At 47.6% G+C, this 26,483-nt stretch overlaps 1 protein-coding gene across 5 annotated transcripts in view; it reads right to left on the minus strand.

Annotated features, from left to right (window-relative positions):
• Positions 1–26,483, minus strand: part of LOC138526453 (uncharacterized) — a 577,404-nt gene that overhangs the window by 148,294 nt on the left and 402,627 nt on the right. For 4 of the 5 annotated variants that reach the window (XM_069637218.1, XM_069637216.1, XM_069637219.1 and 1 more), the window contains one exon: positions 7,555–7,644. The exons of the other annotated variant lie outside the window; for it this stretch is intronic. In XM_069637218.1, coding sequence (XP_069493319.1) covers positions 7,555–7,644 — 90 coding nt within the window. The remainder of the gene's footprint in view (positions 1–7,554; positions 7,645–26,483) is intronic. 5 annotated transcript variants of the gene reach the window in all.

Raw genomic sequence — 26,483 nt, forward strand, 5'->3', positions numbered from 1 at the left:
CCAGCCGGCATTTAGCTGGAGGTGACCAAGATGCCCCACCGGCACTCCCAAGGTCAGGCAGTCTGGAAAGTGCCGCTATCCTTGGATACCAGCACTTTTTTACCGGACCACCCGACTCAGAATGAGCCCCAATGTTTAAAACATATAATACAGCAATGCATAATGCAATTTTCTGCAAATTTAAAATATAATGCCAAAAATAATCATTAACACAGGATTTCCTGCTTTACACATTTCAGAATTGCTTCTAAAAGCTACTATGGGCCTCATTACGAGTTCGGCGGTAACCCGCCAGTTGGGTTGCCGCCGAACTCGAAACACCACTCCGCCGCTTGAGATCCTGGTGCCACCGGGACATTACAAGCCCCGGCGCCCCGGGATGTCAGGCAGCAGAAAGCGTAAATCCCGCATCCCGTGGAGTCCCATGCGACTCCACGAGAATGGGGACACGGAAGCACCAGCATCATTGCTAAGGGTGCGGGGGCTTCTGTGAAAAGCATGCCTGCAGGGGCCGGACAGACCTGCCGGGAGCAACAGCCCCTGCTGGCATACTTTTAGTCTAGCGGTCCAGAAAGGGTGCCAGTACGCTGCACTGGCACCCTTATTTCTAGACCGCCAGAATGGAATGAGGCCCTATATCTGAATAATTAGGCTTTATGTTGTATAAGATGTCAGAATATTGGCATTTCATGTGTCATTTATCATATTATGGCAGAACATGGGCAGGTGAGGCTGTAGTTTTCATGTGATGACTATACCAATCACATGAGGCTTTACCTGGCATATGATAACAGTAACAGTCAATGTCAGTTTGCACTGGCATAAATAAAACAGCGGTGCCCCTGACCTATGTATATTTACCTGGTGAATAGCAGCAGCAACCAAGACACCTCAAGGTATCCAACCATATATGAACAAGGCTGCTAATCAATTTCTTTATGGTTAAAACTATGTTTAAAACTATCACCTTGGGGCGTGTCCGAACGATGCGGACGTGAGCCGCCATTGCTCTTGAGCCTCCAGCCAGATCCTGAGCTAAATCCTGCGAAAATAGCCGTTGTGGACTGTTTAAAACTGCACATATACCTGTTCGAACACAAGCGGCATCGATTCGTGCAAGAACGGAGCGGATCCGATGCAGATTTCCGAAGATACGACCATCAGCAAACACGGGCTTGGAGCCGCGCTCAGCACCTAAAATGGCCACCGCCAGCTCGCCGTAAGCGAAATACGAAGAGAGCACGACACATTAAGCGAAGCCGGCACTGAAAGCAAGGGCCGCAAACACACCTGGATGAGGAGGGGTCACCCACTTTTGCGAGACCCCAACGCTGTGGTGCCCGTGACTCGAGGAGTGATCAGCGCTCTAAGTACCCAAAACGCCGCAACGTAACCGGCTTCACCATCCGGTCTGGCGCCTGAGATAAGACTACGACGCCAATCCAGCTTTCAAGACCAACGGGCCACAGCCGGACGCAGTCAATACACCCCTGAGGGTCTTGATCCACTGGAACTGCCTACTGAGATACTGCTACTACACGCCTACGTAGCTTCGACGATCAGCAACAACGTGGGCGCTCCGCTCCGCGTAGAGCGCCCATGAACCCTCCTACGACGATCCCAGCAGCACTGAATACCAACGCGGTAAGGAGTGGAGGGTGGCGACGCCTTGGAACTGGGGAGTGTGATCGGTGCCCTTGATTCCCCCCTCCCTCTGGGGATAACCGTGGCTACCGCCCAGTACGTAAAGATTTAGACTCTGAATCTGCCTCTACTACCATCTCCGCAACACAAGTGAGGGTAAAAGATGGGGAAGGATAAGCCGAGAAAATCCTCGACGCAAAGTCGACTTGAACAGTATGCAACAACGTCCGTATCTCACTCTCCTGAACAGCTACCGATGGCAGAGGCAGCTCCCATAGAGGACGAGATCTCCCTCCGTGATATAATGGCCGCCATTGCTAGCTCCAGAACCTCGATGGAGAAACAAAATGGACAGCATAGGCGCAGATGTCTCCCTGCTAAGGCATGACCTTCAAAAACTAACCGCACGCACTGGAGAGGCCGAAGCGAGGATATCGGGAACGGAAGACTCCATACGAGAGACGAACCGCCAGATGTCCGGCATGCTAGCACAGATTAAGATCCTGGAATCCAGGGTGGATGACAGCGAGGGAAGGTCTCAGTGAAATAATATCCACATACTCTGCCTCCTGGAGAAGGCAGAAGGAGGCTGTATGGAACTGTTTCTCGAAGATTGGCTGTTAAACACATACGATGAAAAGGCCTTTTCCACATTTTTCTCCATAGAAAGAGCCCACCGCATTTCGACTGGGAAGGCCGTACCCGGCGCACCCCCGCGGACAGTCATCGCAAGGTTCCTAAATTATAGGGACAGGGACGCCCTGCTCCAACTGGCAAGAACAAAAGGCAGTCACATGCAACAGATCGAGAATTGCTTTCTTTCCTGACTTCACCAGAGAAGTACAGAGGGCGCGCCAATCCTTCGATCCACTCAAGAAGCGCCTGCAAACGATGGGAGTCAGATACGGATTGATATTTCCCGCCCAATTGAAGATTTTTCATAATGGCACCTCCGTCCATTTCACTGATCCCAAGGAGGATTGGAACTGGGTGGAAAGGCACATAGACGGGGACTGGGGCGCTGAGGGGAGAGAAAGAGGGGAGCGCGGCATACCGCATCCTGAACGGCCACCAGAAATAGTACCCCAGCCGGACCCGCACCAAGCAGACGACTAATTAGTCAAAATGTTGCTCCAATGTAAGAAACTATCGAATGATGTGAGACAAACAGTCCACTTTGGACAATGCAAACCCGAACCACATGGCATAACAAGGCTGGCGACTGATCAGCAACCCCCCCTCGAGACAACAAAGAGAACTCGAAGTACCCCGAGAAGGTGCTCTACAACCAGGCCTCTACTGGTAGGTCGTGTCTCGCAAACTGGTGGCATCTCCAGACTGGATGCCCCCACGAAGCCAGGGCGGGCGCATGCTGGTTGAAGTTTAACTGGTTTATAACTTGATGTTGGGCCGACAGATGCTTCAGTTGGGGGTGGAGTATGGGGAGGGGGGAGTTGGAATTGTTAAAGTTTTTCACGTTTAGCATACAATGATAATATGAGAATACCACGAGAGGCAATGGCTGCAGTAAAACTCGTCCAACTGTCCGTGGCGCGGATGCGACCTATGGAGGACACCCAGGAAACACACGCTCAAACACTTGATGGCATCTGCGACGACTCCTAATAACAAGCACCTAAAGCTCATAACCTGGAATGTGAATGGCCTGGGATCCAGCATCAAAAGAAGACTAGTGCTGCAATACATAAACAGACACTCCCCGGATATAGCCCTCTTGACCGAAACGCACCTGGCAGGAACCACATGCAAACTGTTCCAGAGATCCAATTACCGTACAGAGATCCATACTGGCTTCTCCACGGGAGCGAGAGGAGTGCTAGTACCGCTTGAAGTCAAAAAAGTAATACGAGACACAGGCGGGCGATACACACACCTGCAAGCGTCACTATGGAATCAAACCCTGGCGATAACGGCGATCTACTCCCCACCAGTCCTCCTCAACAAGTTGCTAGCTGACATTACCCCTATCCTGGCGACGGGAATGGCAGATACATGTATAATTGGAGGGGACTTCAATGAAGTAATGAACAATGCCTTAGACCGTACACACCTTCGGACCAGAAACCCTAACACGGTCACCAAACGTGCTACCTTTGATTCCGCACTGGGGCTCCGAGATACATGGCGTGAATTGCATGGAGAAGAATGTGAATACTCCTTGCACTCAGGAGCGCATGACTCAATGTCCAGGATAGACTATATCTTTCTCCCATCCCAGAACATTCATAAGGCCTGTAATGCTACCTTCTTTCGAAGAGGCATATCCAAACACTCTCCACTGCTAGTGGAGCTGGAGACAGAGAGACCTCATCCGCCGCCCACCTGGTGTCTCAACCCCTATTACCTGAGGTTCCCAGAACTACAAGAAAAAATAGAAACGGCCACCTCTGAATATTTCGAGCTGAACGCAAGCTCGACAGATGACCCCTTCATCCTGTGGGAAGCATACAAACCAGTCATGCGAAGCGAGATCATATCATGGACCTCCGCCAAGAAGAAGATGCAACACCAATCGATCATCAAAGCTGAGAAGTAAGTTATGACCAGGGAAACAGAACATGCCTCCAAAGACACCCCCAGACGCAGAGCCCTAGTGTTGGCGCAGAAAAAGCTACATAATTTATCGCTGGACTGTGCCCAAAAAGCACATAGTGCCATGAAAGCACGTCTATATGAAACAGGGGAAAAAGCAGGCAGAATGCTTGCATGGTTGGAAAAACGAGAGGAAGGCCAACGTATAGTAAAGACCATCAAAACGAGAGAAGCCAGATTAGTCTCCAATGACGCCGAAATAGCGGAATGCTTTTGCAGACTTCTATGAAGAACTCTATGCGCCTCCCACCGATACACCGAATAGCTCCAAAGTGGACGACATCGATCTACCCTTCCTCACCGTGGAACAGGCTGAGTCCCTGGACAGTAAAATGACAGAAGCGGAGATCTTGACAGCCATGACACAACTCCAGGCTGGCAAAAGCCCAGGCCCCAATGGCTTCCCGGTTGATATTTGGAAACGTCTGAGCCATTTAGAATTACCTATGCACCTACTCAATCTGTTTGAAGACTCCTTATAGAAAGGCGTACTCCCGCCAGACCTCCGAAAAGCCACGATAATCGTGATCCCGAAAGAAAACAAACCTCCGGAAGAATGCGGCTCCTACAGGCCCATATCACTAATAAATACGGAAGCGAAAATACTGGCCAAGGTACTGGCGAACAGACTCCAAATGGTCATCACGGAGCTGATCCACCCGGACCAATGCGGCTTTATGCCCCAGAGGTCAACCAGAATGAATATCCGAAGGCTGCATCTAACCTTGGAAGGAGCGCCTACCCTGCAACAATCAGCGGCACTGCTGGCCATAGACTTCAAAAAAGCCTTTGATTCGGTGTACTGGGAGGCACTGTGGGCAATTATGAAGAAAATGAACTTTGGTGAACCATTTATAAAATGGGTCCAGCTTCTTTATAAGGATCCCCTGGCAGAGGTGAAGGTGAATGGTTGGCTCTCGCATGTCTTCCGATTGTGGAAAGGCACCAGGCAGGGATGTCCCCTCTCGGCAATACTGTTTGCCTTAATAATCGAGCCACTGGCAGTCATCCTGCGAGACACAGACACATGGTCAGGCTTTCGATGGAACTTGGAATGGGAGGACAAGATATCCCTCTATGCAGATGACCTCCTGATATACTTAGGTGACCCGGCGATCTCAGGCCCCATAGTCACTGCTATCCTAAGAAACTACGGAACCTTTAGCGGCTTCAGGGTGAACTGGCTTAAATCGGTGCTCTTCCCTGTGAAGGGTGTGGACTGTATACCACCACAAGGCTCCCCCTACCAGATTGAGCTTACACAATTCAGATATTTAGGCATCATCATCACCAACACCCTTGACACTTATATACCCCAAAACCTATACCCAATAATGAGAAAATTCAAACAAGATGTGACTCACTGGGAGGCCCTACCACTGACAGTACTAGGCAGAGCAGCGCTCTTCAAGATGTTAACCCTACCCCGATTCTTATACATCCTTCAAAATGCCCCCCTTTATATCCCCTCGGAAGAATTCTGCAAAATAGATGGAACAACACGCAGGCTGCTGTGGGGAGGGAAACACCAGAGGATAGCCCTCAAAACCCTGCAACGCTCAGTCTGGGAAGGGGGGATAGGTCTCCCCAACATCCAAGTTTACTATTGGGTGGACCAAATGGCAACAGTCAATGACATTCTACATGGCAACCCCAGACTCCCACATATACGAGCGGAAATAAATGCCAGGCAGGATATGTCCCTACTCGAAAGTCTCTATGGGAAACAATGTCGCCCTCCTGAGCGCTCGATAGTGGCACAGACAACACAAATATGGAAAGACTCCCACAAACATATTGGTTGGGATAAGAAAATCACCCCAGTCCAGCCTATTTGGAACAACGCCCATCTCACAGGTCTCAGTAGACTCCCGAAGTGGCCCAGCTGGGCTGCAGTCCATATACACACTCTACAACAAATATTTGTGAATAATCAGTTCATTCCATTTGTCGAGTTCTCGACTCAATATGCCCTCCCAGTTACCGAACGCTACCACTACGAGCAGTTACACCATGCCCTCTCAACCCAAAGGGACCAATTGACAGACATGCCGGAATGCACCCCTATAGAGCGAAACATAGTTGTAGACAGGGTGGAAAACAAAATCACTTCCACCATGTATAATGCCATTTCCGCTTTTGCCACGACAGAACTAACTGAAATGGGAAGGAGATGTCAGCCCGATACTTCCTGAGGATTGGATTTCGGCCCTGATGCACGCCAGGGATATAGCAATCTCAGCCAGAATCAGACTTATCCAACTAAAGATCCTCCACAGAATATACTACCAGTGCCTAACGTTCTATAACTGGGGGAAAGCAAACAATCCCAAATGTCTGCGCTGTAAACAGGAATAGGGAACCTTCTACCACATCCTATGGCAGTGCACGCACATACAAAACTTTTGGAGGAAATGTACCGAAAGACTATCGAGGGTCATGGGACGCCCGATACCTAATGACCTCAAACTATTCCTCTTAGATATTGAAGAGGAAGGAGAACTATCCCGCTTCGAAAGACTACTGCTGTCAACATCCGCAGGGATTGCCAAATGTAACATTGCACAATTGTGGGGGTCTGAAATCTGCCCAAGCTATGACCAATGGTCCACGGACGTGGATGCGGTCAGTCTGATGGAACGTCGAATATACCAAGGGAGGGCCGGCCCTGGCAAGGCGGATAAAATATGGGGAAAATGGGAACAAATACTATGAGTAAGCGATGCTTGGGCGAATGAACGGCATTACATAGCCTTGCCATCAAGCCAAGACTTTAATACAAAGAACTGCCTCGCCATCAACCGGTTGTGAAGCCGGACGATAATACAAATGGTTTTGTATATATGTGTCTATCCACAATAGATGTACGTGTGCGCCGGGACGAATCTCAATTTTCATGTGCATTGCCCCCCCTTTTTCATATGTATGCAATCTATGTTTTAGTGTTGTGTTCAATTTTGTCTTGATTGGATATTGTTTGTTTTGTATACATGTACAAAAACCCAATAAAACTTGTTATTTAAAAAAAAATACTATCACCTTACACTCCAGTGAGTTCTCTTCATTCACATCTTTTGCTTCTTGATAAAGACCGATTTTCCAGAACACCTTGTGAAGGCAGAGCCTTCTCAATCTTATGTCCTTATGTCCTCTACCCAGTCTCTGATTGTGCTACCGTTGACTATTTTGCTTTCTCTAAATGAATCAAAAACCTGGCTATTTCTTTTTCTCATTTACTATGTGAAGCCTAAAAAATAAGAGCCCCTTTGGGCTCCAAAACATATTTACCACACTCACCTCTGTTTTCTTCTTTCTCAAACTCCTGGAAACATGTTTCATTGCTATATACAAAGGTTGGTGACAGCACGATTGTACTGACTGGATCCCCTAAAAGAATGACAGGATAATAAACAATCCAATGAAATGTCGGCGATGCACCATCCAGGAACAGAGTTAACATTTGTATTCAGAGTTTTGCAATGGACAATGTCAACCAATAAGTCAGAAGAACAAGTTACTTACCAACTGGTAACGTTCTTTCGATTGGATGTTCCTCCAACGTATTCCTCATCTTAGATGTATTCCATCCAGCTCTGCTGCTCTTCGGAAATGTTTTCGGCAGAGGATGCCGTGCGTCAATGTCGTCGAGTCGATGGTCCCTCGAAGGCCTCCGTCGAGGGTGACGTCATTGGGTGTATAAGTAGCATGCGCGGCGCCCGTTGGCCTCAGTTCTGTTTTTCCTTTTTCACCTTTGATTTTATACTGTGTAGATTGTGCCGGCAGACAGGTAGCAGCCTTGCGAGAGTTGAGTTGGCAATAACCCGGAAAAATCTACAGAGTGGTAGGCTGGGAGGGCGATGAGGAATACGTTGGAGGAACATCCAATCGAAAGAACGTTACCACTTGGTAAGTAACTTGTTCTTCGAGTGGATTGTGTCCTCCAACATATTCCTCATATTAGGTAGACTCCCAAAGCAGTATGGATAATTTCTCTGGAGGAGGGTTTAGATTTTTCAATGCCCTTAGATGGCTGAATATAGTACTGCTTTACCAAAATTCAGCTCCTTAGACTGGGAAACATCCAGACTATAGAATTTTGAAAAAGGTTTGCAGTGAAGACCAAGTTGCAGCTTCTTAAATGGACCTTATTGGAACACCTCTTTGAAGGGCTGTCGAAGAGGCGATGCCTCTGGTGGAATGAGCCCTTAACCCTTCTGGTGGGTCTTTTTGTGCTAATCTGTAGCATTCTGAAATGCAAGGCACAATCCAGCGTGATATTGCCTGTTTTGTCACCGATTGACCCAATTTCCTTCCGGTGTAGCCGATAAACAGTTGGTTGTCCACTCTAAGCTTGGAAAGCCTAGAGATGTAAAAGCTTAAAGCTCTTTTTGGATCCAACCTGTGTAATCTTTCCTCCTCCTTAGTAGGATGTGGTGGAGGATAGAATGCGGGTAAAACAATTTTCTGACTTAAATGAAAATCAGATACCACTTTAGGTAAAAATTAGGGTTTAACCCTCAACACAACTCTGTCCTTATGGAACACAGTATAGGGTGGCCCAGAAGACAGTGCCTGCAATTCGCTCACTTGTCTTGCAGATGTTAAAGCAACTAGGAAAGCAGGTTTCCATGTCAGTAATCTTAATGGACAAGTTTTCAAAGGCTCAAAGGGAGCACACATTAATAATTTTAGAACCAGATTGAGATCCCAAATTGGCACTTGGAATGGGTAAGGGGGAAAAGCATTAGTGAGTCCCTTTAAGAATTGCACTACCAAAGGAATTTTGAAATAGGAGCATTCTTCCGACGAGCGCTTGAAGATGGAAAGCGCTGCAAGATAACCTTTAATGGTTCCCACATTTAGACCTCTATGCGCTAGGGACAAGAGGAAGGACGGTACTTCCGGAATTGAACATAGAAAAGGATCGACATTCTATTCTCTGCACCAGTTGCAAAACTTCCTCCAACGGCAACGGTATAGAGATTTTGTTGCTGGCCTTCTTGCCGAAAGCAACACCTCCATGACGTCATCTGGAAGGTCCCAATCCTTGTATCTCAGCCTTTCAGATACCAAGCATGAAGGTTGAGAGTTTGGACCTCTTGATGGAGAACCTGACCCTCCATTTGTGAGAGAAGGTCCTCTCTCTGAGGAAGACGTACTGGGGGACAGATGGACATGTCTAGAAGGTCCGAGTACCACGTGTTAACCGACTTCAATTCAGTACTCCAACTAAGTCAGTGCCTAGTCTGGGATGCCCAAGGGAAGCCCTTATTTATATATGTTTATGACAAGTTCATAGATCTGGATGATAAACCCTTGTATAACACCCCTCTCTTTGAATCCCCCTGAACTCACTGAGCCAAGAAGTAGGTTTGTTTAGCAAATTAAAAGATTTATTGAAAAATTAAACAAGATATATATCACACTTTTATAAATAAATTAATATTTGATAGCACACTTATGAATATGACAGTGATCAACAATGGATAATATTACACTAGCACACCTTTTTAATTACTTAGGAGTTGGTATAGAGAGGATAAGGTAGCCGAGAAGACTTTATGGTTTCAAGGAAATGCAAAGATGGAAAAGAATGCAGCACAGAAATAAACTGATATGGTTTCAACAAGAGATAATATAATCACTTTTTCTTTTGACAATTCACTCCCCCCTATGCAATATAAAGAGATGGAAAAGAGCACACAATTTTCCGGAATATAATCAAATGCAATACAAATTCTAGTTCCCCCCTAGCAAGCTTAGAGCAACAGGGATGATTTTAAACAGGCAAAATACTTTTACATGTGATTAGCAAAGAAGTGAAAAATATGCTAAAAATGATTTTAATTCCCTATAGGAGATTCAGGGAAGGTGATAGCTACTTAAGATTAGTTCAGGTCAACACTATCAGTGATTCATGAGGGATTATCAGGTTGAAAACGGATTTCAGCAGTTGCAAGCAAAAGACAGCGTTTTTGACAGGTGGAGAAATTTAATTCAAATTGCAATTCGTGGCACTTTTTCCAAGTGCGTAAAGCACGATTACAGAAAAACTATAAGGAGTAGAAACTTTAGGGCTTGTTGGAAAGCTTAGATTCTTAGCTTTAAAATGAAAGTTAAATCTTGTTCCTAGCACGTGCGGTTCCAAAGATACGGACAATTTAGTGGAGGTAGATTCTCAAAATTAAAGTAAAGCTCAGAATGACAAATGACCGTTTCACAGGTTTGAAATCACAGAATGGACACACGATTTCTATGCAGTTCTAAATAGGTGGAAATGGTTTGAATTAGATTATTTTAAACTAGGAGATTGGTTTTGCACAGCTCTGGCTGGATACTCACTCCTAATTTTGGAAGGAATGGGCCTCGTCACAGATCTGGTCAACAGGTTTGGCGGCGGTTCTCTCGGCTCTGCTGGTCTGGATCTCTGGTTCTGGCAAAAGTTCTGGAACTGCACAGCAGTCTGGTCTGGTCTCTGGTTTTGGCAAAAGTTCTGGCACTGCACAGCGGTCTGGTCTGGTCTCTGGTTTTGGCAAAAGTTCTTGGCAGAATCAAACAGCTCGCCCGGCTGTTGAATATCAGGTTGCAAAAGATTTTGAGGCCTGCTGAAAAGGATTCAGCTTGTGGATTGGCCTCTCTGCTTCAAGTTCTGGAGTCTGAATTCTAAGTTCTGGTCTCTGGATATTGTCTGGATTGGAAGTCGTCCGGAAAAGTGCTTCGCAAGAAAGTGGAAAGTGAATGTCTACCTGGGTCTCAGTGGCTCTTTTTATGTCTTTTGAAAGTGGGTGGGAAGACTGACTTTCTATGCCCAACCCTCTGAGGATCCTGATAGGCTATAGGATTCTCTGTCGCCTGACTGGGGAACTGAATTGTGAGTCATCCGGCATCCTTTTTATGGCATACAGAAAGAACACTCCCCTTGTCACTTTGCACACAAATCTATTTTTGACTTAAATGCATATTTATCTATGTACAATTTTTCTAATATTATATGTCCAGTTAACATATTTTCTGTAGCGCCAAACTATCCGATCCCTGTCTTTGTAAGATGTTGTGTTCACTTCTGACAGAATTCTGCCCTTTTCATCCAGAACACAACCTCTAAACCTTTCCAAAGTTTACACAAATGTGCGCAAGGAATATGGGCATCAGATGATGAAGTGTCAAATTTTTAACATACATACATTTGGAGTAATACCCTATTTTCAGCTACTACCCCCAGAACATACCTGTCACGTCCCCCGGTTTCTTAGGGTATTCTTATGCCAAGGGGAGAAGCCCGTGGCGTTTAACTTGGCGTTTGCGGCAACGCCGACGCCACCGCCGGTAATCAACTACATCTCCCAAGAGGACGATGCCCGCAAGGAACCTTTGGAACGTTTTTTACTTTCTTTTTGCGTGCGTTCCACGCCTCGATTGCATTTCACTTCCTATAATTGGCCACGCCCCCAGTAAGCCGGTGCTCCTAAACCATTGCGTTACGCGAGCTCCGCTCTTGGAATAAGTTCCTTCTCCCCTTTTCCTTGCCTTTCTGGTTCCTGAATTCTATGCTTACCTTGGACCTTGGACCTTGTTATCGTCTCCTTGGTTCTGCCTTAGACCTTCGTTTGATCAACTCCCCTGCTCGACCACGGAATACACCTCAGACTTGTTTTGGATTCTGCTTCTCATGTCTGGTTTCCGGCTCCCTTCAACCCCGTAGTCTTCAAATCACTCCTGGCCACCCGCTCCCCGAGTGGAGAAACCTCACTTCTTGGTTATTGTTGGGACGCTTTGCTGTGCTCATCACTTGTGGGATTTTTTGGGACGCTTTGCTGTGTTCATCACTTGTGGGATTTTTTGGGACGCTTTGCTGTGCTCATCATTTACTCCGCCCCCTTGGATTTTGAGACACTTGGCTTCACTGCTTGGATAGTGGGACGCTCTGCTGTTTTCTTTTGCCTACTTACTTTTGGAACATTTGATTTTGTTTTCACTCATTGGAATGGGGGACACTCTACTGTTGACATCACTAATCCATCATTGAGGGAAGTCTATGGTCCCCCTTCATTCAAGCAAGAAAACTTCCCCTGACCTTCACGCACTCCCATTCTTGTGTATTGTCACAAGTAGGTATTCCGCTGAAGGAAAAGAATACACAGGTAAGCTTGTGGGGCTCGGAGGGGGTAGAGGGACTGGAATTGTCAACAAACGGTATGTAATATTTGCTTTGTTTGTTTTCTTCCCTCTAGCTCCGCTGTGCGTTCTGCCTTTTTGCCTGAGCCCTTGGCCTGACAGGTGTTTCTTTTCCCTGCAAGCTGTGCTCTCAGGAAGGAAGTCTGAATTACTTTAGCGGCATCTAACCCAAGTGATTCCTCAGACTGATCGTGGAACCCTCGAAACGCGACAGATTTAGGAGCCTAATACTGGTGCCTGTCTGTCCGAGATGGATCCTAATGCAGATCCTATGGCTGCTATGATGCAAGCCTTTACCACGTTACGCACAGACATGGCAGCAGCACATGCCGCTTTGCACCAACGCATGGATGTCATGCAAAGCTTTGTGCAACCCTTGCCGGTGGATGAGGAGTTTGGGGATGTTCCCGCTCCTGTACCACCACCAGTTCCTCCGACACCCCTAGCCCCTGTGGTGTTGCCGGGTCCTTTTCCATTGGCACCACCGGAACGCTTCACGGGAGACCCAAAAACATATAGGACATTTGTCAATCAATGTCGTTTACATTTCCTATGCCGTCCCTTGGCATTCCCTAATTCTGAAACAAAAGCAGCTTTTGTGCTCTCTCATCTAGGGGGTATGGCTGCGGCCTGGGCGAATCCATTGTTGGAGTCCAATGACCCGGTCTTGTACGATTTCGATGCCCTACTAGTCGCCATGAATCTGGTCTTTGACACCAGATATAAGGCTCAGGCTTCGGATTTAGAGTTTTTGGCAATATCCCAGGGGAAACAACCTCTTTTGGCGTATTTAGCCCGATTTAATCAGCTGGCCGCAGAAACCTCTTGGCCTGAATCAAAAAAGGCGGCAGTCTTTTATAAGGGGTTATCAGACGAACTTAAGGACGCATTGTCCGTTGTCCCTTCTATCCCATCAGTATTTCCTGAATTGCTTGATTTGGTATTACAGGTCGATGCTCGGATGCAACAAAGGCGTGGAGAACGCCGTCACCTTGATCCTCGCCCTGGCAAATCCGAATTAGGATCTTCTCCAACCTCTGGAGAGGTAGAACCCATGCAAATTGGGGCAGTAAAAGGTCCCCTCTCAAAAGCAGAGAGGGAGAGAAGAATGCAAAACAATCTGTGTCTGTATTGTGGACAAACGGGACATTTCATTCGTGTCTGCCCTAAACGCCCTGTTAAACGGGCGGGAAACGCCACGACCCGTCCCTAAATCGAGCCGACGTGACGGGTCAGCCTTCCAATGGCTCATTCCTTCAAACAGCTGCCGCGCACATATATTTAGATATGTCTTTTATGTTGCCCAACTCTCAAGTCTTTTCTAGTCCAGTCATGATAGATTCCGGGGCAACAGGTAATTATATGGATGAACATCTGGCGGCAACCTATAGTATCCCGGTAGACCCTAAGGAGTCACCAGAACTTGTCTATGCAGTAGACGGCTCCTGTTTGGTTTCGGGTCATGTTGTAAAACAAACACAACCCTTGCGGATGAGCACAACGGAAGGGCATACAGAATACCTGTCCTTCGATCTCATTTCCACACCACAATTTGGGGTCATCTTGGGCCTCCCATGGTTGCGTAAACATAACCCTATCATTGATTGGGTGGAGCAAACAGTGCTTTTTTCTTCTCCCCTGTGTTTGAGGGACTGCTTTCCACTTCACGGGACATCTCACCCATCTCCATGTAAGGCTCTGATTTCAAGTATCCTCACTTGTAACGCTACTACTAGGATGACGGTGGAAATCCCTTCTGCATATCAGGACCCGATTGAAGTGTTTGACAAAGGTTTGTCTGAACAACTGCCGCCACATCGGGAATATGACTGTCCGATTGATTTGGTACCCAATGCCATTCTCCCCCACGGAAGGATATATTCTTTGGCACGGCCTGAGGAAGAACTCCTAAAGGAGTACGTTGAGAAATCTCTGAGATTGGGCCATATAAGACCTTCCCGTTCTCCAGCTGCTTCTCCGATTTTTTTTGTCCCAAAAAAGGAAGGGGATCTCCGGCCTTGTGTAGATTATCGTGCACTTAATGCTGTGACAATAAAAAACCAGTACCCATTACCCCTCATTTCGGAGTTGTTGGATCGTCTCTCTACCGCCAAACTCTTTACGAAACTAGATCTAAGGGGGGCCTACAATCTGGTGAGAGTGCGTGCGGGCGACGAGTGGAAGACTGCCTTCAAGTGCAAATACGGCCTTTTTGAATACCTAGTAATGCCGTTTGGTCTATGTAACGCCCCCGCAACCTTCCAACACTTTGTCAATGACATCTTCCGAGACCTGTTGGATGTTTTGTTGTGATATATCTGGATGATATATTAATATTCTCGGAAACGTTATCACAACATGAGAACCATGTCCGAACGGTGTTACTCCGTCTTCGGGAACATGGGTTATATGCAAAGGCTGAAAAATGTGTCTTTCATGTTTCCTCTGTGGAGTTTCTAGGATTCGTGATATCCTCTCAGGGTGTTCATATGCATGATGCAAAGATACGAGCAGTCCTTGATTGGCCTGCTCCTACTTCGCTTAAGGGTTTGCAATCTTTCCTAGGATTTGCTAACTTTTATAGACGCTTTATTGCATCCTTTTCAGCCATTGTAGTCCCATTGACACGCCTTACCAGTCCCTCAGTTCCCTTTTGTTGGGACATTCAGGCTCAGGACGCCTTTCAGGCCTTGAAAGAGGCGTTCACTACGGCTCCGGTCTTGCTACATCCAAACCCCCTATTACCTTTCATCATCGAAGCTGATGCCTCTGCCCTTGCCCTTGGGGCGATCTTATCTCAAAAATGCCCCACGACTCGGCAACTACACCCAGTAGCCTTCTTTTCCAGGAAATTGACTTCTCCGGAAAAACATTATACTATAATGGAACGTGAGCTATTGGCTATTCGAGCTGCTTTTAAGGAGTGGAGACACCATCTACTGGGGGGTCGACACCCTGTCACGGTTTACACGGACCACCGTAACCTACAAGCTCTATCCACGGTGAAATGTACCAACTCTAGACAAATCAGATGGCATTTGTTTTTTGCACAATTCAATTTCACGGTTTCTTATCGACCGGGCCCCTTGCATGGCAAGGCCGATGCACTTTCTCGTATCGGAGTTGATATCCCCTTCGAGGAGGCAGTCCTTCCTGTTTTGCCACACAACACGGTTATGTGTGTCTGTGCTGCAACCGGTTCCTTATTAGAACGGATCCGTCACTGGGCTGCTGACCATGGGGAGGTAATTCAAGGGCTAAAAGCACAATTGATATCGGGATTACCTTACGTACAGGAACGTCTATATATCCCTGATGCTCGGACTCGGTTACAGGCCCTAAACTGGTCCCATGATACTCGCCTGGCGGCCCATCCAGGACAAACTAAGACAACTGATCTACTCCTCCAGTGGTGTTGGTGGCCCAATATGAAACGGGATGTGGCAGACTATGTATCTAAATGTGCCGTCTGTACACAATGCAAAACGGTACCTGGAAAACCGGTGGGGCTTCTCCAGAAAATGCCCATCCCATCACGCCCATGGCACACTGTGTCACTTGATTTTGTGGTAGAACTACCACCAGTCCAGGGGTTTACCACTATCTTGGTGGTGGTAGATGCCTTCACCAAGATGGCACGCTTTGTCCCCTGCAATGGTGTTCCTTCTGCTCCTACATTGGCCAAGTTGTTCTTCGAACAGGTGGTTCGCCTATTTGGCCTCCCTCTGATCCTTATCTCAGATCGTGGATCCCAATTCACCTCGCGTTTTTGGGTGGCTCTCACTCGATTTCTTGGCATTGACGTTCGCCTATCCTCAGCATACCATCCTCAGACGGACGGGCAGACAGAACGTCTCAATGCCACAATGGAGCAGTATCTCCGATGTTTGTGTCTACAATATCAATCGGACTGGCTGTCTGTATTGGGGGCTGCGGAATTCGCTTACAACAATGCCTGCCATGCATCGGCTGGTTGTTCACCCTTCTATGCCATGTATGGTTTACATCCTCGAGTTCTACCATCCACCCTTCCTTCGGTGGCACGAGTACCCGCAGCGCAGGCAACAGCCCAGTCCTTACGATCTATCCGTGCCGCTGTGCTTCAGCATCTACACCAAGCACAGGATCGCACGAAACGAAATGCTGATAGGCATCGTAGGACAGCCCCGGAGTATCACCTGGGGGACAAGGTCTGGCTATCCACTGTGCACCTTCGCATACCAGGCAAACGTAAGCTGAATCCCCGCTACGTGGGTCCCTATACCATCACGCGATGCATCAACGCAGTGGCCTATCGTTTGGGCATACCCTCGGCTTGGAAGATCCACCCCGTGTTCCACGTCTCCCTATTACGGCCTTATGTTGCCGGTACACGTCTGGGTGATCGTCCCGCTCCCATTGCGATTCAGGGGGAAGAGGAATATGAGGTTCAGGCCATATTAGATACTCAAGTAATCCGGGGCACCCGGCATTATCTAGTAGACTGGAAAGGCTATGACCCCGAAGATCGTACCTGGGAACCCGCCTCAAATCTTCACGCTCCGCGTCTTTTGCGGGCGTTTCTCCGGTCTAATGGTTCGAGACCCGGGGGAGGTCCATCTTTGAGGAGGGGTACTGTCACGTCCCCCGGTTTCTTAGGGTATTCTTATGCCCAGGGGAGAAGCCCGTGGCGTTTAACTTGGCGTTTGCGGCAACGCCGACGCCACCGCCGGTAATCAACTACATCTCCCAAGAGGACGATGCCCGCAAGGAACCTTTGGAACGTTTTTTACTTTCTTTTTGCGTGCGTTCCACGCCTCGATTGCATTTCACTTCCTATAATTGGCCACGCCCCCAGTAAGCCGGTGCTCCTAAACCATTGCGTTACGCGAGCTCCGCTCTTGGAATAAGTTCCTTCTCCCCTTTTCCTTGCCTTTCTGGTTCCTGAATTCTATGCTTACCTTGGACCTTGGACCTTGTTATCGTCTCCTTGGTTCTGCCTTAGACCTTCGTTTGATCAACTCCCCTGCTCGACCACGGAATACACCTCGGACTTGTTTTGGATTCTGCTTCTCATGTCTGGTTTCCGGCTCCCTTCAACCCCGTAGTCTTCAAATCACTCCTGGCCACCCGCTCCCCGAGTGGAGAAACCTCACTTCTTGGTTATTGTTGGGACGCTTTGCTGTGCTCATCACTTGTGGGATTTTTTGGGACGCTTTGCTGTGCTCATCATTTACTCCGCCCCCTTGGATTTTGAGACACTTGGCTTCACTGCTTGGATAGTGGGACGCTCTGCTGTTTTCTTTTGCCTACTTACTTTTGGAACATTTGATTTTGTTTTCACTCATTGGAATGGGGGACACTCTACTGTTGACATCACTAATCCATCATTGAGGGAAGTCTATGGTCCCCCTTCATTCAAGCAAGAAAACTTCCCCTGACCTTCACGCACTCCCATTCTTGTGTATTGTCACAAGTAGGTATTCCGCTGAAGGAAAAGAATACACAGGTAAGCTTGTGGGGCTCGGAGGGGGTAGAGGGACTGGAATTGTCAACAAACGGTATGTAATATTTGCTTTGTTTGTTTTCTTCCCTCTAGCTCCGCTGTGCGTTCTGCCTTTTTGCCTGAGCCCTTGGCCTGACAGGTGTTTCTTTTCCCTGCAAGCTGTGCTCTCAGGAAGGAAGTCTGAATTACTTTAGCGGCATCTAACCCAAGTGATTCCTCAGACTGATCGTGGAACCTTCGAAACGCGACAATACCACAGAGTCCTAACACCTCTTAAAATATGCACAGAAAAATCACAGGAATCATGATATTATTGATATAATTTTGACAATTATGTACTATGAATTATCCATCTTTCTAAAATTATGCTCTGGCCAGAGGGGTGTGGTTTCCCATAGCACATGGGGGAATTTCTGGTTTGTCCACTTCCTCCAAGCTCAGCTGGCTCACAGAGGCAGTGCCCCTCCCATTTCCTTCTAAGAGGAAGCCATTTACGACCCCATGATTTAGAAATTGCTTGGAGCAAAGGGACGTTCATTGTTCTGCTTTCCTGCAGTCCCAGGCACCCCTCCCTTGATTCAATCAGAGAGGTGTAATCTCCTTTTTGTGGGGCAGCAGAAGGGAGGCCAGGCCTGTGAATACAGTTGCTGGGCAAGTTTCAACTCCTGTCGGGGGTAGTTGCCGGGCAGAATTTAATCCCTTTAAACCAGGCTTCAGCCAAATGTCACTTTTGTTCCCATTTTTCTTCATTCAAATCAAACTTACAATTTTGACACATGCAGCTAGAACGCTGATTCTAAGTTCAAAACTATGACATTTAAACAGTTGAAACCTATGTGACACTCCAAAGTAAATCACTCATTTATTTTAAACATTTCGATTTTAGTGGCTTTAAGTCCAATTTCACTTAAGCTGCTGACATCCACAGCTCAGCCAGTTGTGTTATGAACATTATTTTAGGCTCTTGATCTTTCCAGATTTGGTATGCACACAAGACTAACTTCTACTAGACGTCTGCTGGTGTTCAGTAAGATTTTTGAATATCTTGCAATGTTTGAAATAGGCATTTTGAGCTTGCATTTAGAGAAACAAAGGTGAATTCAAAGCGCTTTTTGAGCTGACAGGCACTGCTGTTTTTCCTTTGGCATCAGGTTTCATTCATGGCACTTCTGGCCCTTCACGCTCGCACTGGTGGGTGGCAGGTCAGGCGACCATTTTGGTGTGCGCAAAAACTGCGTGGTTTTCCTGGATTCTGGCGCAATTGTGTGCTTTTCAGCCATCTTGGATTTTCTAAGCCCACAGCACCAATTGTTGCAGCATAATAGTTCAAATGTGGGACAAGACACCTGACAAGCCCCCCCGCCCGACTGCACTTTGATTTCGAGTCGAGGGGGAGTCGGGTGCAAAGGATGTTTTGATCCATGCGCTGGGATGTCCACATCATATTCTTCCGATTCCGCAGATGGCACAGTTCAGCATCTTTTCCTCCATCAGGGTGGATCGATCGGTTCTCGTCGCCGGTCCTGATGGGAGTTTCGTGCGGTACCCCGGACCCCTCAGATCTTTGCTCCCGGTCCCCGGGTCGTCCTCCTTGGTCAGTCTCCATGGTTTCATCTCTCCTAGGATGACAAAGCAAAAGCGGCAGAAACATATTCGTAGTCATTTCCCCACCACTATTAATGGTGGGGCGAACATATACATTTTATACATCAGGAGACCTTTGCATTCAAGAATCATAGAATTTTATAGGCTATATGTGGAATATTTTAGGGTTGGACTTGTATTAATCTGGAGCGGCTCCCTCTGGGATTGCAGAGGACTCCTCCAGTTGCTGCAGAGTGTGCCTGGGATGGCAACACTTTAGCTGATATATATGGACCTACTTATCTTCCCCATCTGCCAAACTACCATAGGGGATGCAGATGTTGTAGGCGATTGGGGAGATCTTGTCTACAATTTCAAAAGTTCCCTTCCATGTAGGCAGAAATTTCCGCTGTTTGGCCTGGTTCCTTTGGAAATTGTATAGATAAACCTGGTCCCCTACATTGTATTATTTCCTAGTAGTCTTCAAATCATAGTGAGTCTTCATGCTGATCTTTCTAGGTTTCACTGAGCATATGCAAAAGCATGTTGGAGGTGTTTCCTTAAATTTTCAACATACTCATGCGTTGTGGAGGCATTGATCAAGGTTTGCTCTTGGGTCCTGTAGAGCAAATGCTGGGGAAGCACCATCCTGTGTCCAGTCATCAGCTCAAACAGTGACATTTTAGTTGCAGATGAAGGGGTAGATCTGATGGCCATTAGGACAAGAGGTAATCGGATATCCCAACTTGGCCCAGAATCTGCCACAAACTTTTTTAAGATGCTCACAATGGTTCGGTTATATCGTTCTACTGCACCAGAAGAGGCTGGCCGGTAAGCAATGTGTAGCTTCCTTTTAACCCCCAGTATCTTCCACATCTTAGTCATTACTTCGCTGGTAAAATGGCTACCTCTGTCTGACTCAATCCTCTAGGGTAGACCAAAACGGGAAAAGATGTGGTTGAGCATCAGGGCAGCTGCTGTTTCTGCCTTGCAGTTTGGGGCCGGGAGACATTCCACCCATTTAGTAAATAAGCATGTCACCGTCAACATGTACTCATTTCCCCTAGAGGAGCGAATCACGGGGCCTATGAAGTCGACTTGCAAATCTGACCATGCCAGTGTCATCCCCTTCTTTTGGAGAGGCGCACGGTGTGTGAGGGATGTTGGTCGAGGTCCTGCCCCATGTGTGGCCAGTAAGCAACCTCTCTTAAGATCTCAAGTGTTGTATGAAACCCCCTATGACCGGCGGTGGCCGCATCACGGGCGTGACTTAACATCAGGCTTCGGAATGAGGTAGGGACCACCCACTGATCATGGCCAGCTTGGGATTTCCTTACCAACAAACCGTCTAGGATTCGGAACATTTTTGAACATTTCATCAACGCTCTAAGGTCCTCTTTCCAAAGTAATCGGTATCCGTCAGGGGAAAGTTCTCAGGGTCCTCCATGTCTTGGTAAAACTTACCAATTATTGGATCCCCCTTCTGAGCCTTGATCAAATCAGCATCTGGGGCCTCCTTACTCCATTGTGCAGTTGAAAGATCATTGTGAGCATTTGTCTGGGACCTAGTGATAGCAGTGACCTGGATTTCCCCCAACAGGGACTCAATCTCTATTAGATTCCCTTGGATGGCCCCGGTTTTGGCCAGCTGATCAGCTAAGTAATTTCCAGTTTTGTCTGGTCCCTCTACTTTGGAATGACCCTTGACCTTTTTCCAGTAGACGTTCATCCCATTCGAGGTGACCAGATCATCAATATTTTGGATTAACTTCCCATGTTTCAAGGGTTTGTATTAGCACATAACATGCCTCTGGTTTTCCAATTAACCAGGTGCTCCACGAACCCGTTCCGTACATAATCCGAGTCTGTGATTATGACCAGTTCGTGGTGTTGATGTTGGACAGCAGTGAGGATGGCTTGATGCACAGCCATCAACTCTGCCACCTGACTACTTCGGGGACCAATCTTGTACCCAGCGGAGGATTCTGGGGACTCATTCACTCATGCATTCCCTAGGCCGGCCACAAGTTCTTTTTCCCTGTTGTTGTCAACATGGTAAGAGCATCCGTCCACATAGACAGTGGGCATTCCCTCACACTTGTCTTCTTCAAGGAATTTGTGTGGGGAATTAAGGTATGCCTCCATGTTGTCCTTGATTTTTAGACTTTCGTCCTCGAGACAGTTTTCTCTGGCACAATCATGCAAGTAAGCCAGACCTTGCGTGAGGGGACTCTTCTTGTTTTGGCCATATCTTACCTCCACAGGAAAGCCTTGCATTGACAGAATCCAGGAAGTAATTCGGGAATTACTCACATTTCCGGCCCGGATTCTGTCACTTTGGAGATATTGCAGAGGCTGGTGTGGAGTCTCCACTATGATGTGTTCCCCCTGGATAAACGGGCGGTAATTCTTCAATGCCCACACCGTTGCCAGGAGTGCCTTCTCACAATCGTTGAATTTTTCCTCCACAGAGGATAAAGTTTTGCTTGCATAGGAGATTACTTTATTGACCTTGTCATGCTTTTGATATAATACTGCAGTCAAGCATGTATTAGAGAACCCTGTCTCCAAGAAAAACTCCTTGTTTCTGACATGGTAAGCTAGGCAGGGCGCTTGTGAGAGGCTTCTTTTGAGCTGTCTTACTGCCTCGGATTGTTCTGGACCCCATTACCACTTGACCCGCAACTTCAAGAGATGTATCAGGGGTCTGGTGATCTCTGCATAGCCCTCAATGAACTTTCTGCTGTAATTAGTCAGTCCAAGGAGGCTCCTTAGTTCCAGCAGAGTTGAGGGGTCTTTCAGTTTCTGGAGTGCTTCCACTTTCTTTTCCTGGGGACAGAGACCCTGAGGAGTAATCTCATGCCCCAAGAAATTAACACGGGTTCTACACCACTGTACTTTCTGAAAGGAAAGTTTTGCTCCGGCGGCCCTCAACTGTGTCAGAACATAACGGATCTCCGCTGTGTGTTCCTCCACAGATGAACTTTTGATGAGGACATCATCTACATAAGCCAGGTTACCCCTTGCACCCAGGTCGGGCATGGCCTTGTGTAGGAAAATGTTGAATTCATTGCCAGAGTTGAGGTTTCCGAAGGGAGTTCGGGTCCATGTGTACTGCTGGCCCCCAAAGGTAAAAGCCAGTTTGTATTGGTCCTCCCTACTGACAGGCACAGTCCAGTATCCATTGGTCAGGTCTATTGCAGTGAATAACTGTCACCCATGGATCTGGGCCAGCCCTTGGTCAATGTAGGGAAGAGGCCATCGGGAAGTATGGACCCATTTGTTGAGCTCCCGAAGCTGGCCGTTTGGCTTCAATATTCCCAGCACTGGATTATTGAAGGTGCTGTGGACTGGACGGATTATTCCCCAGGACTCAAGATTCTTAATTATTTCAGTAAGGGACCTCCATGGATGCGAGAGGCAAGCGATATTGCTTCACAAACACTGGAGTCATGCCAGGGTCCGTGGGAATTGTTGTTGTGTGGATGTCGGTGCGACCACAGTCATATGAGTCTACCGCAAAGAGATCTTGAAAATCCAAGAAAACTTGTTTCAACTTTTGCTTCTGTTCCAGAGTCACACAGGCATCAGCTAGGTTGACTCTCTCTTCCACCATCCGCCTGAAGCCTGGAAAGACCTCTGGTTTTGCTATGTCAGCGGCCTCCTCCAGCTGGGTAGAGAAGTTCCTGGTCAGAGTGCGATTTGGACTGGAGGCGGTAAAGATCCTTTCTGGTGTTGTGTTGTCATCACTGTCACTGTCAAAACAGTCCTTGGGGATTGGTCCTAACAGTTCATTTCCTAAATCGATGGAAAAATGTCAGTCATCAACCGCCATTCCAATAATGGTGCCTGCGGCTAGAGTAATACTCTTTAAGTCGCTGTTATCCACCTCTATTGGAATGGTGTCATGTTCTATGTTGACTAATGGTGTTGGGTTTACCCCCAACCCTTGCTGTTGGAGAGAAGCATTTAGATGAATATAAGCATCAGGGTTTTTCAATTTTTGTCCTCTTTTAACTTTCACTTCCAGGGAGAATCGTCGGGTCCTTTCTGGGATGGTGACTTCCTCTTTAATCTGAATTTCAACTGCATAAGGTAGCAATTGAGCCGACCTAAATGCTTTTTCTGGATCATCAAAGCCCATGGGATTATCCGCTAATCGGGACCAAGCTTTGAAGTTTATTAGGTCCAAACTAATGGCAAAGCGATTGAGAATATCACTGCCTAAGTAAAAGGCGGCAGTGACGTCTCGCCCGACCCAACAATTATGGACTATGCTCTTGTTGCCAATCGAGATTTTGAGCATACACCTGCTTGGCAGGAGATGTTTGGAATTGGGTGTTTCCAGATCCATTTCCCATTTGTCTATCAGTTTGAATGTGGGAATGGCTGGATCTTTTGGGAGCTGGCGGAACATGGCTTCGCTGATGAAGCTCTTACTGTTGTTCACACACACTCGGGCGAGAACAGAGTCCTTCCCATCATTTAACTGAACAGGGATGAACAACTGCTCTCCAATTTGCTGAATACCAGCCAGGCTCTGAGCTGATTTCACATCTTTCTGGACAATTAGAGTGGGAATGTATGATTGTGGATTAGTAAAGAATTTCAGAGTGTTTCCTTCCAGTGTGGAATACCACCTCAAACTGGAAGGAAGATTGATTTTCAGAAATAGAGAGGACCCCCCCGTCACCAGTCTGTTGCCCGACTGCTATTACTGTCACGTCTGGAATTTGGTTGTTCTGGAAGTGAAATTCTACTTGGTCAGATTTTTGTTCAACCATGTGGCATGTGCCGTTTAAACTAACATGGTTGACACTCTGTTTTAATTTTATTGGTCGGCTAGTCTGGGTCCAGAGGACCTTGTTTATGCAATCTATTAGGGGTGACAACCTTCTCAGGAGGTCGTTCCCTAGTAAACAAGGGGTGCCCTCTTGAGTCACTACTATGACCGGGTGTTTCACCTTGTGTCACCCAATTTTAATGTCCAAATCCGCAGTCCCCTCAACGGGAATTTCCTTCCCATAAAATTTCTGAAGTTGTCCAGGAAGAGAGGTGAGAGAAATACGGTAATTCTCCCCCCTTCCTGCATTTAGTTCATCAAAGGCCCTTCTGGACAGAAGAGTAGCTTGGGATCCAGTGTCCACCAGTGCCAAAATTGTACCCTGCCCCTGCACTTGTACCGGGGCATAGTATCTTCCCTCCTTCTTCTCAAGGGGGCACAGATAATGCACATTTTTGGACAGCCTTTGGGTTAATTTTTTAGTTTTGGACATTGCGAGAGAAGAGATTTGGGCAGAATTCTGTGGAGAGTCATGGGAATCTGCAAGAAAAAGTTGGCAACTGGAAATCAGAGCCATTGTGAGTTCCCCTGGTTCCAGTTCTGGGCCGCCCCCCCCTTTTTGGAGGCAGTCACCAGGATGGGTTTGAACCAGGGGATTTTGATGCAGTTGGTTCTGGGATGAGATGATGGGCGGCGCTAGCTCAGTCCTCACATCGCCCAAGTCGGGATGTGAATCCCTTGGGACCCATTTTTCTTTGGGAGGAGTTACCCCATCTCTGAAGGAGAAGATCCTTTTCCCAGGATCCTCCGAGGATCCCTCTCCCTTAAATTGGAAGATCTGTACCTCCTCCACAAACTGGGTCTGTTTGGGTCCTTTGTTTCTCCTATCTCCTCTCTGCTCCTTGGGTGGCAGACTTTCAGGGGTAGGAGATTTTGTTTCCGGGTCCTGGGTTTCCAGGGGCTGTTTGCAAGTGGGGAAGGAAGCTTACTCTGAGGCTTTACACCCCCCTTCCCTTTGTGCCTCCTCCCTGGGAACCGGTGGGTTATCGGGGTGCTGCCCCCGTCATTGTTCTGGAGCACCAGGTCCAGAGTTTGGGGCATTCTGCGCCGGCATGCTCATCTGAGGGTTCTGTTGAGCCCTCAGCATGTGACCCAGATCCCGTGCCATATTTTGGACCTGGTGCTCTAACTGTGAAACCCGCTCAGGCTGATACAGGGTTCGGTTTTCTCCCCTGGGCTGATGACGGGAAGGGTAGCTATCGCTTCTCTGGTTGTACCCCGGGTTGGGAAGATTTGGGTACCCCTCCACCCTTGGCCTCCCCTCTCCCGGATTAAGTGGTCTGGGCTCAGGGAATTGGGGAAAGAAGGATGGATGATTTTGGGGTTGGAAATTGGGTGGATACCTGGGAAAAAAGTTCTGCCCAGGGTTTGGTGAATTTCTGCCCTCCTGTGGGAAGTTAGGAGCGAAGTTCCCTGGGTTGGGTGCCTGGTTGGATCCCCCCCCTTGGGCCGGAGGAGTCTACACATAACCCGGGATGGGTCGGTTTCCCTTGTAGCGGGGACTTACATAGTCAGGGGAGCGAGGAACCCCATTTGTGGGACTACCTCCTTCACTCCCTGTCTGTGACTGGCCCGAGGGCCTTCTGGGCTGAGAATTATTCGGTGCAGGCAGGTTTTTAGGCCCCCATCTCCAAATCTAAAATGGGGGCAACCTTTACCTCTGCCACCTTGGCAGCAGCAGGGGTGCTGGTCGGTTTGGGACTTTTCTGGGCGTTATTTTTATTTTCTATGGGCTTCTGCGCCTCATAGATTCGGGTAGCATGTTCAATGACCCACTCTAGTGATCTTTTCTCGTGAAAATCTCTCACTAGCTGGGTCATGATGTATTTGGGCAAAGCATGGAAAAACATATTTACAAACTCTTTACTGTCCGTGCGCACCCTTCTGGTAGTCTGCGCAAAGGCATGCTTCAATTCCTGCACAAATTCTTGTGGGGCCTGATCCTCCCCACATTGCAAATTGTAGGCTGCCTTGCGAGGCTCTTGGGGATTCCGGTGAACAGAAAAATGTTTCAAAATGGCCGCCCTATATGTGGACCATCTTGAATGGTTTTGGTCCTCCAGCCCCGCAAAGAAACTGGAGTATTCTGGGGAGAATGTCCATTTTACATACTGAATGCAGCTACTGCTGTCCTTCAAA

The sequence above is a fragment of the Ambystoma mexicanum genome, chromosome 7p, assembly GCF_040938575.1.
Source record: "Ambystoma mexicanum isolate Mex_15411 chromosome 7p, UKY_AmexF1_1, whole genome shotgun sequence".
Taxonomy (NCBI): domain Eukaryota; kingdom Metazoa; phylum Chordata; class Amphibia; order Caudata; family Ambystomatidae; genus Ambystoma; species Ambystoma mexicanum.